Consider the following 15,519-nt stretch of genomic DNA (forward strand, 5'->3'; position numbering starts at 1 on the left):
CTTCCTTTGGCATCCCAGAACCTCCCTGGGCACCCCAGGGCTTCCTTTGGCACCCCAGAACCTCCCCGGGCACCCCAGGGCTTCCTTGGGCACCCGAGGGCCTCATGAGGCACCCCAGAACCTCCCTGGGCACCCCAGGCCTCCTCTCCCTCCTGCTCAGCCTCCTCTCCCTGCAGGAATCCCCCAGACCTGCTCAGGGTCTGGCAGTGTTGATCCTGCCCCAATTAAAGGTGGATTTTCTCTCCCTCTTGTCTTCTTTCCTCACCCCGACAGGACTGGAGGATTTTTGTGGGTGAATTTGGGAAGTCCTGTGGGTCTGGAGCGGTTCTGGGGGCTCCAGAGTTCATTTTGGGGTCAGGAAGAGCTTGGAGTGGACTCACAGAAGCTGTTGGTGTGATCCCACTGCAGCCCATGGGCCAGGGCTGCTCTTTTGGGATCAAAGAGCCCCGTTTTGGGGACAGGTGATGGCTGAAGGGCTTTGGGGCGGGTTTTGGCCATGCACACAATCCCCAGCTTTGACTCCAGGGTGAACAAAAGTGAACCAAACCCCCCAAGGTGAACCAAACCCTCCGGGGGTCCCCAAATCCCAGCCCTGGGGTCCCAGGGTGCTGCCCCAGGGGAGCCCCCCGGCCCCGCAGGGTGGGGGCAGCAGCTGAGCCCCCCCAGAGGGGATTAACGCTGCTGCTGCTGCTGCTGCGGGTGGCACAGTGAAATCCTGGGATTACACTGTTTTAATCAATCCCAGGATTACAGACCCTTAATCCCGGGATTACACTGCCCTGGCAGGGGGGACTGGGAGAGCGCAGGGTCCCTGCTCCCCCCACCCCAACAGCCCCAGGACCCTCAAAATCCTCCCCAGAGCAAGGGGGAGACCCCTCCCTTTCCCCCCAGAGCATCCAGCCCCTTCCTGAGGCTGAGTAGGGTCCGGGGTGATCCAGGAGGATCCAGGGGGATCCGGGGTGACCCGGGCTCCGAACCCACCGCAGCTGCTGGGGCCAGCCGGGGGCTGTTTCAGTCCCCGGGCCCGCCCGGTTGGCTCCCGGTGCCGCCGCTGAGCGGCTCCTCCTCCTCGCGGTGTTGCCGGTGCGCGGCGCAGGGCAGGGCCCGCAGGTACCGCAGGTGCAGCCGCGTCTCCTCCCGGCTCCGCCGCACGAACCGGCGCATGCAGAGCAGCACCAAGCCCAGCCACCCCCCCAGGGCCACCAGCGCCACCACGTCCGGGGCCCGCGCTGTCCCTGTGCCCGTCCCCAGCGTCTCGTTGTGGCCGCTGGGCGGGAGCGGCACCGGCGGAGCCTCCCCGGGGCACCGGGAACCGGCCCGGGGGTGCTGGGGCAGCCCCAGCAGCAGCAGCAGCAGCCCGGCCGCCGGCATGGCCCCGAACGGGCGGGAGGGAGGGGACACCGTGACCCCCCCGCGGTGCTGTGACACGCAGCAGGGAGGGTGACGCGGTGCTGGTGACACGCAGGATGGCAGTGGTGACAGCGGGGGGCTGCAGTGATTGCTGTCCCCGTGCTGGGGGGGTCACGGCTGTCCCTGGGTCACAGCACCCCCCAGTGTCACATGCAGCCCCCCGGGACCCCTCAAACAGCCACTCCACTGGGCACACACTGTTTTTTACTGGTGCTGGCAGCGCCTCGGTGCAGGGACGTGACAGGAAGGGGGTCAGACTCCCAGGAAATGGAGCCAAAGAGTCTCTGGCTGGGCCAGCACCCATCCAGCACGGGGGGTGGGTGCTCTGAGACCCCCGGGAGGGGCTGCTGCCCCCCCAGCACAGCAGATCGCTCGGAGAATCCAGGATCCAAGCGGGAACGGTCCCTGCACATCCCACACTGGGCCAGGGGCTCCCTTCTGGGGTGACCCCGCTGGGGAGGGGGCTCACGTGCTCTCTGTGCCCCCCCCGAGCTCCAGCGCCCTCCGGGCCATCTCCAGGGCCCCCTCCCGGGTCCGGTTGCCCCCGATGAAGCCGCTGGCGTGGACGAAGACGCAGCCGGGGATTCCGGCCAGCTCGGACAGCGCCTCGTCCCGCAGCCCCCGCCAGGCCTCGGGCAGGGGGAGCCTGGGGGGGGACACGGGGCTTGAGAGTGATCCCAGCTACACTGGGGGGCGGTGGCAGGGCAGGGGAAGGCTCTCACCGGCTCTGGAAGCTGTGGGGGGCTGTGGGCACGCTCTGCACCCGCCACTGCCCGCCCCGGTCCGGGAACAGCACGAGCAGCAGCGGCCGGGGCAGGACCAGCTCCCGCTCCAGCTGGAACAGGTGCTCCTTCCAGGGACAGCCGCCCTGGGACAGCTCCAGGACCTGCCCGCTGGCATCCACCTGCGGGGGAGACACGCTGGGGACATGGGGGAGACTCCCAAAACCATCCTGGGCTGCTGCCCCAGAACCTCCCAGTGCCCTCCTGCAGGGGCCGTGCAGGATATGGGGTGCAGGGCCCCCCCGGGAGGTTTCTACCAAAGGGATTTGACCTCCCACCCCCCAATTCTCCCCCAAAATCACAGAGTCCCCCAGACCAGCTTGGCGTTACCTCGAGGCGGCGCCGCACGGCCTCTTCCACCAGCGCCCGCGCCGGCAGCCAGGCCCGGTGGTAGAAATCCAGGCGCTGCAGGAACTCGGTGCCCACCAGCTCCATGGCCCTCCTGAACCCTGCCTGGGGACACAGGGGTCAGCAGTGTCCCCAAGCAGGCTGTCCCCGACCAGGCTGTCCCCAGGGCCGGCCCCACCTCGGTATCCTGGTCGGGGTCATTCCAGCGGGGGTTCAGGTGCCCCACGCGGGCGCTCAGGGTGGTGCTCAGGGCGTAGCGCGGCTCCCCCGCCGCCGGTGCGATCCCGTTGTCCATGGCATCGATCTCCTCCACAAAGTTCTCGTACAGCTGGGGACAGTGAGGGGACAGAAATATGAGGAGCAGTGAGGGGACAGCAAGGGAGGACAGAGGGGACCGCAGAGCAAAGCCTGGCTGGAAGCACAAAGGCCCCAGCCACTGCCACAAACTGCTCCCCTTTCCCCACCGAGGACAAGCCCCGGGCAGACCCGTCCCCCCGGCAGGGTGACAGACCCCCTGCCACCGCTGCCACCGCTGTCACCTTGTCATAGAGCGCTGTGACCACGGGCCCGTCCTCGGGCTGCCCCAGGAGCCCCGCCAGGATCTGCGCCCCGAAGTGGCAATAGACGAGCCCGGCGCTGCTCAGCTTCGTGCTCCAGGGCTTGTCCGGCCGCAGGCTCCGCATGGACTCCGTGAAGGACCTGCGGGGCCACGCGGTCACCGCGGGTCCCCCGGGGGTGCCGCCTTCCCCGGCGGGGTCTCACCTCTGGTGGTGGTCGTAGCGGTGCCGCCCCGGGTCGTACTCGCCCCCCACGTCCACCACGACATCGCAGCCGGCCAGGCGCTGCGGGTCCCGCGTCCGCACGATCTCCGCGTCCTGCAGGGGACACGGGTGGGGGTCCCCAGGGCCACCGGGACCCCCGGGAGCGGCTCCGGGTGACGAGGGACCGCGGGGACGGACCTTGAGGAGAGGGTGGGGGAGATAGGGGTGACCCCAGGTGGGACCGGGGACAGAACAGTGACCCCCAGATGGGACCGGAGACCCCGAGGAAGGACCGGGGACACGAGGGGGACTCCCAGGTGGGATCGGAGACAGAAGAGCGGCCGCTGGGTGGGCTCAAGTGTCCCCACATGGGACCGAGAGAAGAGCGACCCGGAGAAAGAGCCCGGGACTCGGCACCGCACGGTGTTCCCGTCCCGTTCATGCCCCGAGCCGGGCGCGCTGCCGGTGCCGTACCTGGTAGCGGGGGAGGAGGCGCAGCAGGAAACACGCCAGCGCCTCGTCGCAGTGGAAGGTGCCGTCGTGGGTGCCGATGCGGGCGGCGGGCTCGGGGTGCGGCCGCTTGTGCCCGGTCCCGATGTCGGCGCTGGTTCCGGTGCCGGTGGCGGCCATGGCCACGAGCCGGACGGCGCGCGCGGCACCGCGCATGGCAACGGGGAGGCCACGCCCCCCACAGGGCCACGCCCCCTCACCGGAAGCGCTTCCCGCCAATTTTGTCCCCGCGCTTGCTCGGGATCAGCCCCGCCCCCAGCGAGTGCGCATGCGCACAGGGCGGGGCCAAGGAGGCTGTTTGGTGTGGCGAGCGCCCTCTGGCGGGCGGGACCGGGATCGAGGGACGCGGACACGCGGACACCTCCGGGACAGACACACACCGTCCTGCGCGGCCCCCGGGGACCCAGGGATGGTCAGACACACAGGGGTGGATGGATGGATGGAGGGATGGATGGATGGATGGATGGATGGATGGATGGATGGATGGATGGATGGATGGGTGGATGGATGGATGGACGGACGGACACACGAGCCTGGCGCTGAGTTGGTTTGCCCAAGCAGGAGTTTATTGGCCCGAGCCGGAGACCCTCCAGACACCGGGGACCCTCTTACCATTGCTCGTGGCCCCGGGGGCTGTCATGGCTCTTCCCAGGGCTCTGGAGCCCCCCAGCTCCCAAAGCCCCCTTGCTCCGGGTGGGTACAAGGGCCTGGAGCCGCCTCCAGAACATGGCAGGGGAAGGAGGCCCAGCTGGAATTGGGGTTCCTGTCCCATCCCAGGAGTCCCTGTCCCATCCCAGCAGTCATCACCCCATCCCGCAGAGGGGTCCCGCTCCAAAGTGGGGGTGTCTCCTGGAGATGCCCCTGCTCCCCCCTTCCCAGGGAGTGCAAACAAAGCTCGTCCTGCTCTTCCCTTTGGGGGTCGAGGACATTTCCCCCCTTGGGGCTTTCTCGGCTGCCTCTGGCTCATCCCAGTTCATCTCCCGGCACTTGCCCTTCCATACATTCGCAAAAGGAAGGGATTCGGGGCAGCCCGGTCCCAAACCACCCGCGGAGATGCGGGGAAGCTGCTCCTGGAGCAGCGACCCCAGACCCCGACCCCTGCCCGGGCTCAGCTCCTCCCGCACACCCAGCGCCGGTTCCCCGTCCCGCGGGGCTGTGGGGCCGCTCCTGCCGTGCGGGCGCTCAGGAGATCTCGTTGCCGAAGACCTCGAGCAGCAGCGGCGTGAGCTGCATGCTGTGCTCGGGCTGGAAGGACAGACAGCGGTACTGCCGCGAGTGCTCCTCGTTGAGGCTGCGCAGGTCCGCCAGCTTCTGGATCATCTTGGCGTAGAGCAGGCGGCCGCCGGGCGCGGCGTGCCGGGCGCGGATGTAGCTCTGCAGCACCTCCGAGAGCCGCTCCTGCAGCGCCTCCACCCGCAGCGGCTCCCGCACGCCCGGCCGGTCTGCGGGACGGGCAGCGCTCAGGGCAGCCCCCGCTGCTGGGGGGCGACAGGGCTCTGGGGGGATTCCCTGCCTTTTGGGGCTTTTTATGGTCTGGGGTGATTCCCTTCCCTTTCACCCCTTTTTATTGTTTGGGGGGATTCCCTCCCTTTCACCCCTTTTTAGGGCTTGGGATAATTCCCTTCCCTTTTGTCCCTTTTTATGGTCTGGGGGTTTTCCCTCCCTTTCATCCCTTTTTAGGGTCAGCCGTTCTGATGGGTTTTTCCCCTCCCTTTTGTTTTTAGAATTTGGGGTGGGTCTGTCCCTACCTGGGGACAGGATGCAGATGGCCATGAGCAGCACATGCTCCTCCTCGTGCAGGTTCAGCTTCTTCAGCCCCACCTGGAACTTCACCAGTGGCTCCAGCAGGGCCATGCTGTGCCCGGCTGTGGAGAGAACGGGGCCTCAGGGGGGCTCTGGAAAAGGCTCATTTTCCTCTGGAAGGGGATCTTTCCCTTTGGACGGGGGTCTTTCCCTTTGGAAGGGGATTTTTTCAGACATATCGGGGTGGCACTGGGGCCATTGAGGAGGTGGCACTGGAGACCCTGAGGTGCCACTGCAGACCTTGAAGCACCACTTGTCACCTCCCAAACCCCCAGAATTTGGGGCAGGACCCACCCCCGTTCTCAGCCAGGTGCAGAGAAGGCCCAGCAGGGGAAAGTCAGGGAATTTCAGGGGCTGGGGCTGGGGCTCCCTTACCCTGGGTGACATCGCTGACCCTGTACTTGAAGTCGCTGCTGCCGCAGGTCCAGGACATGTCCTCGAGGGTGAAGGACTCGTTGGAGCGCAGCATGATCACCTCCATGGCGCTGCACTTGAGCAGCACGATCTGGTCCTCCACAGACAGATCCCTGCAGGAGGATTTGCCCTCTGGGTGGGGAGCGGGGCGCTCAGGGGACACAGGGGACACAGGACAGGGCCAGGAGGAGCTGCCACCCTCAGGGTGCTTGCCAGGCCCTCAGCTGAGGCTCCCTCCCCAGGAATTCCCATTCCAGGGTTTTTTTCAGGTGCATTTTGGTCCCAAATCATGGAATGAACAGAGCCTGAGGTGCCTTCTCAGGAATTCCCATTCCAGGGTTTTTTTCAGGTGCATTTTTGCCTCAAATCTTGGAATGAACAGAACCTGAGGCCCCTTCCCAGGAATTCCCATTCCAGGGGTTATTTAAAGTGTCTTTTTGTCCCAAATCTTGGAATGAACAGAGCCTGAGGCCCCTCCTGGGCCCCTCGGGTGCTGCAGGGGCTATGGGTGGAATCTGTGTGTGTTTTCCAGGGTACTGGAAAAAGGGGAGAACCCCAGGGAAGGGGAGAGACAGAGAGCAGAGCTGGGAAAGGAACAGCGTGGAGGAATGGCTGTGAGGGGCAGCACGGGATTCCCAGGGACAGGAAATACCAGATTTGGGATCTGCAGGCTCACCTGAATCCCGGGATCATCTTGGCAAAGCCGATCACCTTCTGGATGCTGTAGCTAACCAGGTCAGCCAGGTGTGGGAGCATGGAGAGCTGGGAGAACTCCAGGTTCACCGAGGAGCTCTCGTCCTGCTCCTCCTGCAGCGCCAGGCTGGGGAACTGCGGCGGCTCCATGGGGTCTGCGGGGGGGAAATGCTCTGAGCACCCCAGCGAGCCCCCCAGAGCTGAGCAGAGGCTCTGGAATCCCAAATCTGGGTGGAAGAGCTGCCTTTCTGCCCCTCTGAGCCCTGTAGGGGTGAGGGGAGGGAATCTGGGGGCTTTTGAGGCCAGGTCCTCCACAGGGTTCAGGGCTGGTTTGGGATCCCAGTCAGGGAATGTGGGATGAGGAAGAGGAGGAGCATGGCAGACCCTCGTGCTGGGGTTAATTTGGGCTCTGGCACAGCCCATCCCCTCCCCTGGAATTTGGGGCGGTTTGAGGTGTCACCTCCAGCCCAAGTGGGCCCTGGGGTCCCTCCCTGGCTGCCAATCCCAGTTTGGGGCCAGGAGGAGCTGGGGCAGACCTGGGAATGTGCTGAAGGCCTCGGAGCTGAAGAGATCTGAGGAATCCTCTGAGGACAGGTCCTGGGTGAGCAGGGATGAGGATTTTGTGGCCCCTCTGCTGCTGGGTTGGCTCCTCACCGGGGGCTGGGGGAGAAAACAGAGAAAACTCCTTGAGGAACAGGGCTGGCAGAGGGGTCTGTGGATTTTGCAGGGGAATTTGAGGGATGAAAGAGATCTTTTGGGGTCAGTACCCGAAATTTGGTGAAGTCAGCATAGGTGGGGTCGTAGGTTTTGCGATGGGCCTCGAGCAGGATGTCGATGACTTTCTGTTGCTCCTCTGAGAGTTTGGGTTTGAGGCTTTCCCTCAGGGCTTCCTCCTCCTTCCTCTTCAGGATCATCTCCCTCTTCCTCTGCACCTCCTCGTCCGTAAGGATGACTGGGAGAGGAAAAGGGGTGGAATCAGGGATTAGAATGACCCCTGGATGCCGCACCCAGCCCCTGGAAAATTGCTTTTGCCACCTGGAAAATCCCTTTGTGCCCCTACAACAGCTTGGCCCCGTTTCCTGCTGTGCCCAGGAGGTTTTTGGTGCTTTCAGGGGAGGCTCTGGGGGCACCGAGGCCGTGCCAGCCGTGCCCCGTGCCCGTTCTGCTCCCTCCCTGTTTGCTCAGCCCTCTCAAATCCCCAAACCCTCGGCTCCCAGCTGCCACCAGGGGTGTCCAGCGCTGCTTCAGGGCAGATTTAATCTGATTTTTAAGGTCAAGGCACTCAGGGCTGGGGATTTATGGCTTTTATTGGGGTGGCAGCGCTCAGCAGCGGCCAAAGGTTGGGCTCCACGCAAGGCTGGGCCTGTTTGCTCAGGAAAAAGGAGCAGCTGAGGGCAATTTGGGCTCAAATCTTCACTTTTTTATCAATCACTCCAAGCCCTGAGCAGCCTCAGAGGGGCTGGGAGGGACAAAGGCAGTGGGGAGCTGCAGAAATCTCTGGGGTCACAGCAGAGCCCCCTCAAAGCTCTGTTTTGAGGAGGAGGAAAGGAAAAAGGAGTTCCTTTTCCTCAGCCCTTTCTGCAGGGACTGGACATCTCAGGGGCTGTTTCTGAAATTTCTGGTGCAGGGACCCCGTGCTGGGAGGGCCAAGGTGGAATTTGGGGCGAGAGGTCAGCGGGAGGAGCTCAAGGCAAGGAGGCCTCGGCCTCACTGGCTCCTTTGGCCCAGGGCGATTTTCCATTCTCCATTTTCCATTCCCAACCTTGCACAACCTCACAGGGGCCTGGGACACCTCAGGAGGGGCCGAAAGCTCGCTCCCACCTCCACCATCGGGGAGGAAAATCAGGATTTTGCCATTTCCCCTTGCCAGTTTTTATCACAAAAAGCATCAGATCCACAGGGGCCTGCTCGGGGTCACCCACCCTGGTGCTGCACAGAGAGCAGGAGCTGTTAAAAAATCCCATTTTTAGGGACTATTAGGGAAGGATCCAAGGAAGCCTCAACATCCCTGAGGGACAGACACCCCTCCCTCAGCTGCAGGCAGCTGGAAGAAGGCAGGGAAGGGGTAATTCCACATTTTCTGGCCACCTAGAAAGAAGGAAAGGCCGGATTTCCCAGGCCATCCTATGAGGAGGGGACAGGCCCTGGCTGAGAATTCCCCGATCCCAAGGCCTGGAGGGGTTTTCTCTGCCCTTCTTGTCCCCAGACAGGCAGAAAACCACAAATATTTGCCCAAGCTGGGGCCTAGAAACGCCACGTGGTGACCTGGGCCTGGCACAGGACTGGGAGAGTTGGGGTCACCAAACCCCTCAGCTGGCCAGACCCAGCTCCTCCTGCCCCAAACTGGGACAAACCACAAATTTCAGAGGTGTGGAAGAGCCCAAATTATCCCCAGCTCAAGGCTCTGCCCTGCTCCTCTTCCTCCCTACCCCACATTCCCAGCCCTGAATCCCAACACTTTGTGGAAAACAAGGCCTCAAAACTTTCCTGATTCCCTTCTTCCACCTAAAAATAACCCCAACCCTTCATCCTCCCTCATTTTTCCAGCGGCAAAGTCCATTTTTAGCTATTTTTAGCCTGTCTGGGTCAGTTTTGGTTAATGCAGGCAGGATTTGCTAACGGGGCTGTTTACACGTTAACTCCTGTGGGGAAAACGTGGAGAAAACCTGGAGAAAACCCCCTGGAATTGCTGCCCAGCAACTTGCCAGCCCTTCCTGGGTAATTAATTGACTGCTGGTACAAATTAAAGCACTTCCCTCATTAGGGGCTCCCAAAAAACAGGGACAGCTCCCCAGAATTTGGGGACAGCCAGGGTGGGGTGCGGCCTTTTCCTCCCTCATCAACCTGCCAATCCCCAAGAATAAAATCCAGGGATTCCCATCAGGGTCATTGAAAATGTAAGCATTTTTGCCCTCACAAACACTCCAAATGCTGATTTTCTGGAGGCCCTGGGGTGACATCAGGCTCTGTTTAGCACATCAGAGAAAGGGCCCTGCTTCCATAGCCTGAATTTCCAGCTCCATGGACACCCTGGCCACAATCTCCCAGCAGAAATGTTTGGTTGCAGCTCTCCAGGAGCACCCAGCTCCTCCCCAGCACCTCAAACATGTTTTAATTTTAAAAGCCACTTATCTCTAAATACGCCCGGAGAAAACAAACATTTGGGCCACATTTGTGTGTTTGGACTGGGCTTAAAAACCACTTTTATTCCCTCTGCTGTTGACTTAAGTCCCTGCTTTATCCCACATGGAAAAAAGGGTCAGGAAAAAAAATCTCAGAGGGAGAAGAGGAAAACCCAACCCAGCTCCATGGGGATGGGGAAGCTCATCCAGCTCTCCCTGTGGAGCATGGAAAATGCTGGAAAAGAGAATTTTCAGAGCCATTGGGAGCCATGGAGCTGATTTTCCTCAAAGAAAACCCCAGGAGAATCCATGAGAACGCAACTCTGGGATGGGAAGGAATCATTAAACCAGCTCCTCTCAATCATTACCTGCTGCTTCCTCTGCCCTTTGCATCCCTGGGAGGTTCCCTGTGGCACCAGGGAGGTGGCAGAGGCACAGCCAGGGCCCCATGAGCATTCCTGGGCTGGACACTCACACTCACAGCCCTTGCACACTCACACTCCTTCATCATGCCGATGTCCAGGCAGCGTTTCAGCCGGCAGCCTGGCAGTGCCGCCGGTTGTCCTTGGTGATGTGGCACTCCCCGCTGAAGGACAGGTGAACATGGCCTTCCTCTTCATGCTCCTCCTGCAAAAGGGACAAAAACCCTTTTGGGCTCCATTCCTGCTGGTTTGGCTGATGCTCCAGACATCAGCTGGGTTGGGAGCTGCAGCACTGCTGGAAAGGAAAATTCCCCCCAGGAAACACCCAAGGGTTTATCCCAAAATGGTTTGGGGGAAATGACCTTAAACCCAGCTTGATCCCCTTCCACGAAACCAGCTGCTCTAAGCCCAGTCCAGCATGTAAGTTTAAGAAGGCTTGGGTTTAAAACAGGGATTTTTAAGGCAGGAGGGCGGAAGGATTGCAGGATTGCAGAGAAACACCCCCCCGGCAGCAAATAAACCCGAGCTGGGGCCGTGTGGTTAAACCCAGCCGCCCTAAGCCCGGCTTTGCTGCAGAACTGGCCTGAGCACATTTTGGGTGTGCAGGGAGAGGAATTCTCGCTGCAGGACACAGAGAAAGGAGCCTGAAAATGACAACCCTGAGCTGCAGGGAAACCACAGCGGAATGGGAACGTGGAGCCACCGGGACAAAGGGTCAGAGCCAAAATAACCCAGGAAAAGGGTCAGAGCCTGCCAGCCAACGGGGCAGAGCCAAAACCTTCCAAGAATAACGGCCAGAGCCAGAATTTCCAAGGAAAAAGGGTCAGAACCTTCCAGGACAAAAGGTCAGAGCCAGAATCTTCCTGGGGTAAGGGTCAGAGCCAAAATACCCCAAGGACAAAGGGTCAAGGCAGAAACTTCCAAGGAAAAATGATCAGAATCTCCCAGCACAAAGGGTCAGAGCCAGAGTTTCCCAGGAAAAAGGTGGTAGATGGGATATTGGGAAGAAATTCCTCCCTGTGAGGCCCTGGAATAGAATTCCCAGAAAAGCTATGGCTGCCCAATCCCTACAAGTGCCAAGGCCAATACTCAATAAAAATGGGTAAAAAATATCAAAACTGGGTAAAAAAAAATATTAAATAGGGGTAAAATATGTCAAATATGGGCTAAAATATCACATATGGGTAACAAAATAAAATAATTAGTAAAATATAAAGTAAAATATTTTAAAATGGGTAAAGGAATCAAATCTGGGTAAAAATCTTTAAGATTCCCTTGGGCTGCAGCCCCAGGAATTAAAAGCTGCTTTTAGAAAGGGAGAGGTAAACAAAGTGGCTGCACTCTGCCCTTTCTGACAGGAATTTGGGATTTTCAGGAATTCATCCCAGAAAAATGGATGGTAGGGCCCTGTTTTCCCCCATTCCTCCAAAACCTTTGGAATTTTGCTGCTCCAAGTGGGAAACACAATCCCAGCACTGGAATTCAGCCCTGGACACCCCAAAATTCTAGATTTTGGTGCACAAGAAGCTTATTTTTTTCCACAAAACCCCAAGGAAAGACCGGGAATGCACAAACAACGAGGCCTTGGAGCAGGGAAAAACATTCCCAGGGCTCAGGGCAGGCCAAAATTCCAGGTTGGAATGAAAATTGCAGCTTGGGTGGCTCCAGAGGCTCCAGGGTGACACCGGAGCCAGGCTGGGCTGAATTCCATGAAACCTTCCTGAGCCACCCATTCCCAGGTGGATTTGGGATCCCAGGGGCTAAAATAGAGAATTCCAGGCCTCATTCCTGGCCTGGAATGAGGGATTGGTGCTGGGAAGGGCTTCAGCAGGGAGTGGGGATGGGCAGAATTCCCAGGTGACCCAGAATTCCCAAGGGGGACAGCAGAATTCCCTGGAAATGCTGGATTTGCGAAGAGCTGCTCCAGGGCATCCCCTGCCCTTCCTCACTCCCCAGTCCCAGAAGTTTTTGAGATTTTAGGGCTGGGATAAATCCCAGTTTGTAACCCCAGGGGAGTTTTCCACACTCCCCCCTTCTCCTGAAGCACTGCAATCTCCCAGATCCATGAAAAACCCTGGAAAAATGGCAAAAAACCCATCCCACAAAAGGAAATCAATGATTTTCCTCCTTTTCCCCGCCATGGGAATGCAGCACCACCAGGAATTCCAGGCCTATTTCAGCACCCTGTTCGTTTCCCATTGGACTCCCAGAGTTTTTTGGGATGGGGGGTGCAAAGTTCTCAGATCCATGAAAAACCCTGGAAAAACAGGGGAAAAAAACCCCATTCCACAAAAGAAATAAACAATTTCCCCCCTTTACACCATGGAATGCGGCACCACTGGAATTCCAGCACCCCATTGTTTCCCCTTGGGATTCCCGGGTTTTTTTTTGGGATGGGGCAGTCCCAGAGGCCCGGGCCCACCTGAAGAAGCCCTTGCAGCCCTCGCAGGTCATGGCGTTGAAGTGGAAGCCGGTGGCTCTGTCCCCGCAGACCCCGCAGACCCTGGGCACGCCGCGCTCGCACTCCCCGGCGGGGTCGGCCATCGAGGTGCTGCAGGCGCCCGGGTCCATGGCTGCGAGCGGAAAAAATGGAATTTGTCACCGATTTTCTATTAATTCCACGCCATCTGGGGCAAAGTCAGGGGCTCAGTGTAAAATTATCCCTAAAATCTAGGAGTTTTCCTTGCATTCCCCCTGATTCGGGCAAGGAATTTTTATTCCCATTGGCTCTGGGCATTAAAACCACCCAAAAAAATTCCAATAGATTTTTGGGATTCTGGAATGCTAGGAAAGCTCTGGGGTTGGGAGAGGCTCACTTAACAACCCCAAGGCTCCTTAAAAATTCCCGGTGCCTCTGGAATGTTTTCCTTAAAAAAAGGAGAAGAAAAAAGTGCTTTTTTCCCATTCCAAACCTTCCCATTCCCAAATTCCAGCTGCACCTTTAAATCCACTAAATCCCATTAAACTCCCAATTAAATAATTCCCTCTGCTTTGGGGCTGTTTTCCAGGGATTCCTGATGGGGATTTTGGGCCAAGATCTGGATTTGGACAGCATTCCCAGCTCTCCTCTGCCACCATTGCCAACCAAAGCCTGGATTTTCACCTTCATTCCTTTAATTCCTTTGGAATTTTGTTTTCATTTGGGTTTTCTCAGCTGGGCTTTGGGGTTGGGGCTGGGCTGGAGGATCCCTGGGGATCCCCAGACAAAGAATTCCCAAAACCCCACAGGAGCCGCTGCACTGGGACATTCCAGATGAATAAAAATCCATGGAAAGCCGGGAGAGGGAAGGGGTGAAAGTTTCCCAACGGAATCGGAGCAAAGAGCAGGGACAGATCCAACGCCCCTGGGAATTCCAGCTGGGAAAAAACGAGCCTGGCAACTCCAGAGCTCCCAGCCCTGGCACAGGAGGGAACTCCGGGGCGAGGAATTTGGCACCCACAGATCCTGGTTTTCTCTCTATCCCATAAAAAATTGGGAATATTCCAGGTTAGCCCCTTGGATTGCCATTCCCTGGGCTCCAAACACATCCCACTGCTCCTTCTAAATGGGAAAATCCAACTGAGCCCAGCTTTTCCTGGGATTTTACCCCAAAAAAAGATCCCTCCAGCACCACTGTGGTCATTCCATGGAGAAGCCTTCCCCCCCTTTCCAAGGAAAAATTTTAAAAAATCAAGGAATGGGAATTTTTCCCACAGAGTCTTCCCAGGTGTCTCCTGAACCCTTCCTGGATTTCCTCCTCCTGCCCCAAATCCTTCCCCTTGCTCCTTTATTTCCTAATCCCTAATTCCAGGCTGTCCAATTCCTTCCTCTCGTATCCCAGACAAAATCCGGGGAAGGCTGACGGGCAGAAGCTGCCCCTGCTTGTGGGAAATTCCAGAACTCCTCCGGAGCTTCTCCCTGGATTTCGAAATATTCCCAAACAGGTTTTTGCTCCGTCACCCTCCGGAGAGAGAAAGCCACCTCGGGAAAACACAATTCACAGGAATTTTCAACATGGATTCTTATTTTTTTACCATTTCCAGCCTCCCTTGGGGCTTTTTATTTGCCCCAGAGGGAGGAAAATTCCTGCAAAATTCCAGCACAATGCTCCTGAAATCTGCCCTGAAAACAGGGACTGGGGAGAGGAGCTGGAATTTGGGGAATATCAACCTTAATTCTCGGGATTGGAGCAAGGATTATCTGAAGCTGCTGGGACAGGATCCCTGGGAAGGTTTAGGGTGCATTTTAGGGAAAATTCCTCATCCAGAGGGTGGAAAAGCTTCCCAGGGAATGGACAGGGCCCTGAGGCTGCTGCAGCCCGAGGAGTTTTTGCAGAATGCTCGTGGATATTTGGGATTTTTGTGTCCAGTGTAGGGCCAGGGGTTGGAGGGGATGATCCCAACTTGGGATTTTTCAGGATTCCACGGAAGAGTCTGGACTCCATGGCCTTGGGATCCCACATGGGGTCAGGGCCTTTCCAGGAATGAAACAGCCCCAAAATCCCAATTTTTGTGCCCTGTCCCAGGCAGTGTCCCCAGGGCCACCCTGGGCAGCAGCAGGACACAAATCCAGGTTTTCCCCATGGAATTCTTAGAGGGTCCCAGCCCCTCAGGAAGGGATTGTAGAGCCCAGGACTCCCTCAGGCATAGGACACCAGGAGGAAATGGGAAAAGACCCCATAATTCCAGAAAAACAGCGCTGGGAAGGGCTCTCCCTATGGAAAAATTCCCAAAGCAGAGGTGGAAGGGCAGCACCAGCCCCATACTGAGGAGTAAAATCCTCTTTTGTGCTGGAAACAGCCCTGGGGAGGTGTGGAGCCACACAGGCGATTCCCAGCTGCGGCAATTCCCAGGAAATCTGGGATTTGCTGTCCCCTCCCAGGTGAGCCCAAGGCCAGGGGACACGTCCTGAAAATAGAGCTGGGTCTTGTCAGAATTTTGCTGATTTTTGGAGCAGGGAATTTAAAATCTGGAGTTAAAATCTGGAGCAGGGGATTTACGGGGATGAGAGGGATATTTGAGGGGAGGAACGGATTTTAGGGAGCTCCCTGGGGCAGCAAAGAGCCCAGATCCCTGTCCGTCCCTTCCCTGGGATGTGCCCGCTGGAAAAGGGAATTCTCATTCCCCAGAACCTCGGCCTGCCCAAGGAGGGAGGAGGAGGAGGAGGAGGAGGGAATGATGCAGCAGCCGGAGCTGTTGCCACCTGGAATTGGGAAATTGGAGCAGCAGCCACGCCTGGGGCACGGAGAAGGTGGGAAAACCCTCAGGAAACGGC

General features: G+C 58.6%; 2 protein-coding genes across 2 annotated transcripts; both read right to left on the reverse strand.

The window, feature by feature from the left end:
- Positions 1-1,674: 1,674 nt before the first annotated feature.
- On the reverse strand, positions 1,675-4,539 carry MYG1 (MYG1 exonuclease). The gene is made up of 8 exons (XM_054294744.1): positions 4,424-4,539; positions 3,776-4,019; positions 3,303-3,415; positions 3,080-3,239; positions 2,719-2,868; positions 2,523-2,645; positions 2,133-2,314; positions 1,675-2,056 (listed from the first exon to the last, which is right to left on the reverse strand). The coding sequence occupies exons 1-8, from the start codon at positions 4,537-4,539 to the stop codon at positions 1,876-1,878; spliced, it is 1,269 nt and encodes a 422-aa protein (XP_054150719.1). The 3' UTR covers positions 1,675-1,875.
- A 377-nt stretch (positions 4,540-4,916) lies between these two features.
- VDR (vitamin D receptor) lies at positions 4,917-12,836 on the reverse strand. Its single transcript, XM_054294728.1, is given in 10 exon segments — positions 4,917-5,253; positions 5,560-5,676; positions 5,990-6,141; positions 6,705-6,876; positions 7,258-7,381; positions 7,489-7,673; positions 10,342-10,386; positions 10,389-10,433; positions 10,436-10,470; positions 12,688-12,836. Coding segments are annotated over 10 exon segments (1,284 nt in total). The 3' UTR covers positions 4,917-4,993.
- Positions 12,837-15,519: the final 2,683 nt, after the last annotated feature.

The sequence above is a fragment of the Melozone crissalis genome, unplaced genomic scaffold (genome assembly GCF_028551555.1).
Source record: "Melozone crissalis strain CALT ecotype California unplaced genomic scaffold, PUWL_Pcris_2 ptg000322l_1, whole genome shotgun sequence".
Lineage (NCBI taxonomy): Eukaryota > Metazoa > Chordata > Aves > Passeriformes > Passerellidae > Melozone > Melozone crissalis.

Excerpts from the sequence above, each read along its gene's own strand:
- MYG1 (XM_054294744.1), bottom strand. The coding sequence starts at position 4,539 with ATGTTCTGGAGGCGGCTCCAGGCCCTTGTACCCACCCGGAGCAAGGGG. Across the intron at positions 3,240-3,302 it reads CGCTACGACCACCACCAGAG|GTCCTTCACGGAGTCCATGC; the intron begins GTGAGACCCCGC and ends GTGGCCCCGCAG. Across the intron at positions 2,646-2,718 it reads ACCCCGACCAGGATACCGAG|GCAGGGTTCAGGAGGGCCAT; the intron begins GTGGGGCCGGCC and ends CTGTGTCCCCAG.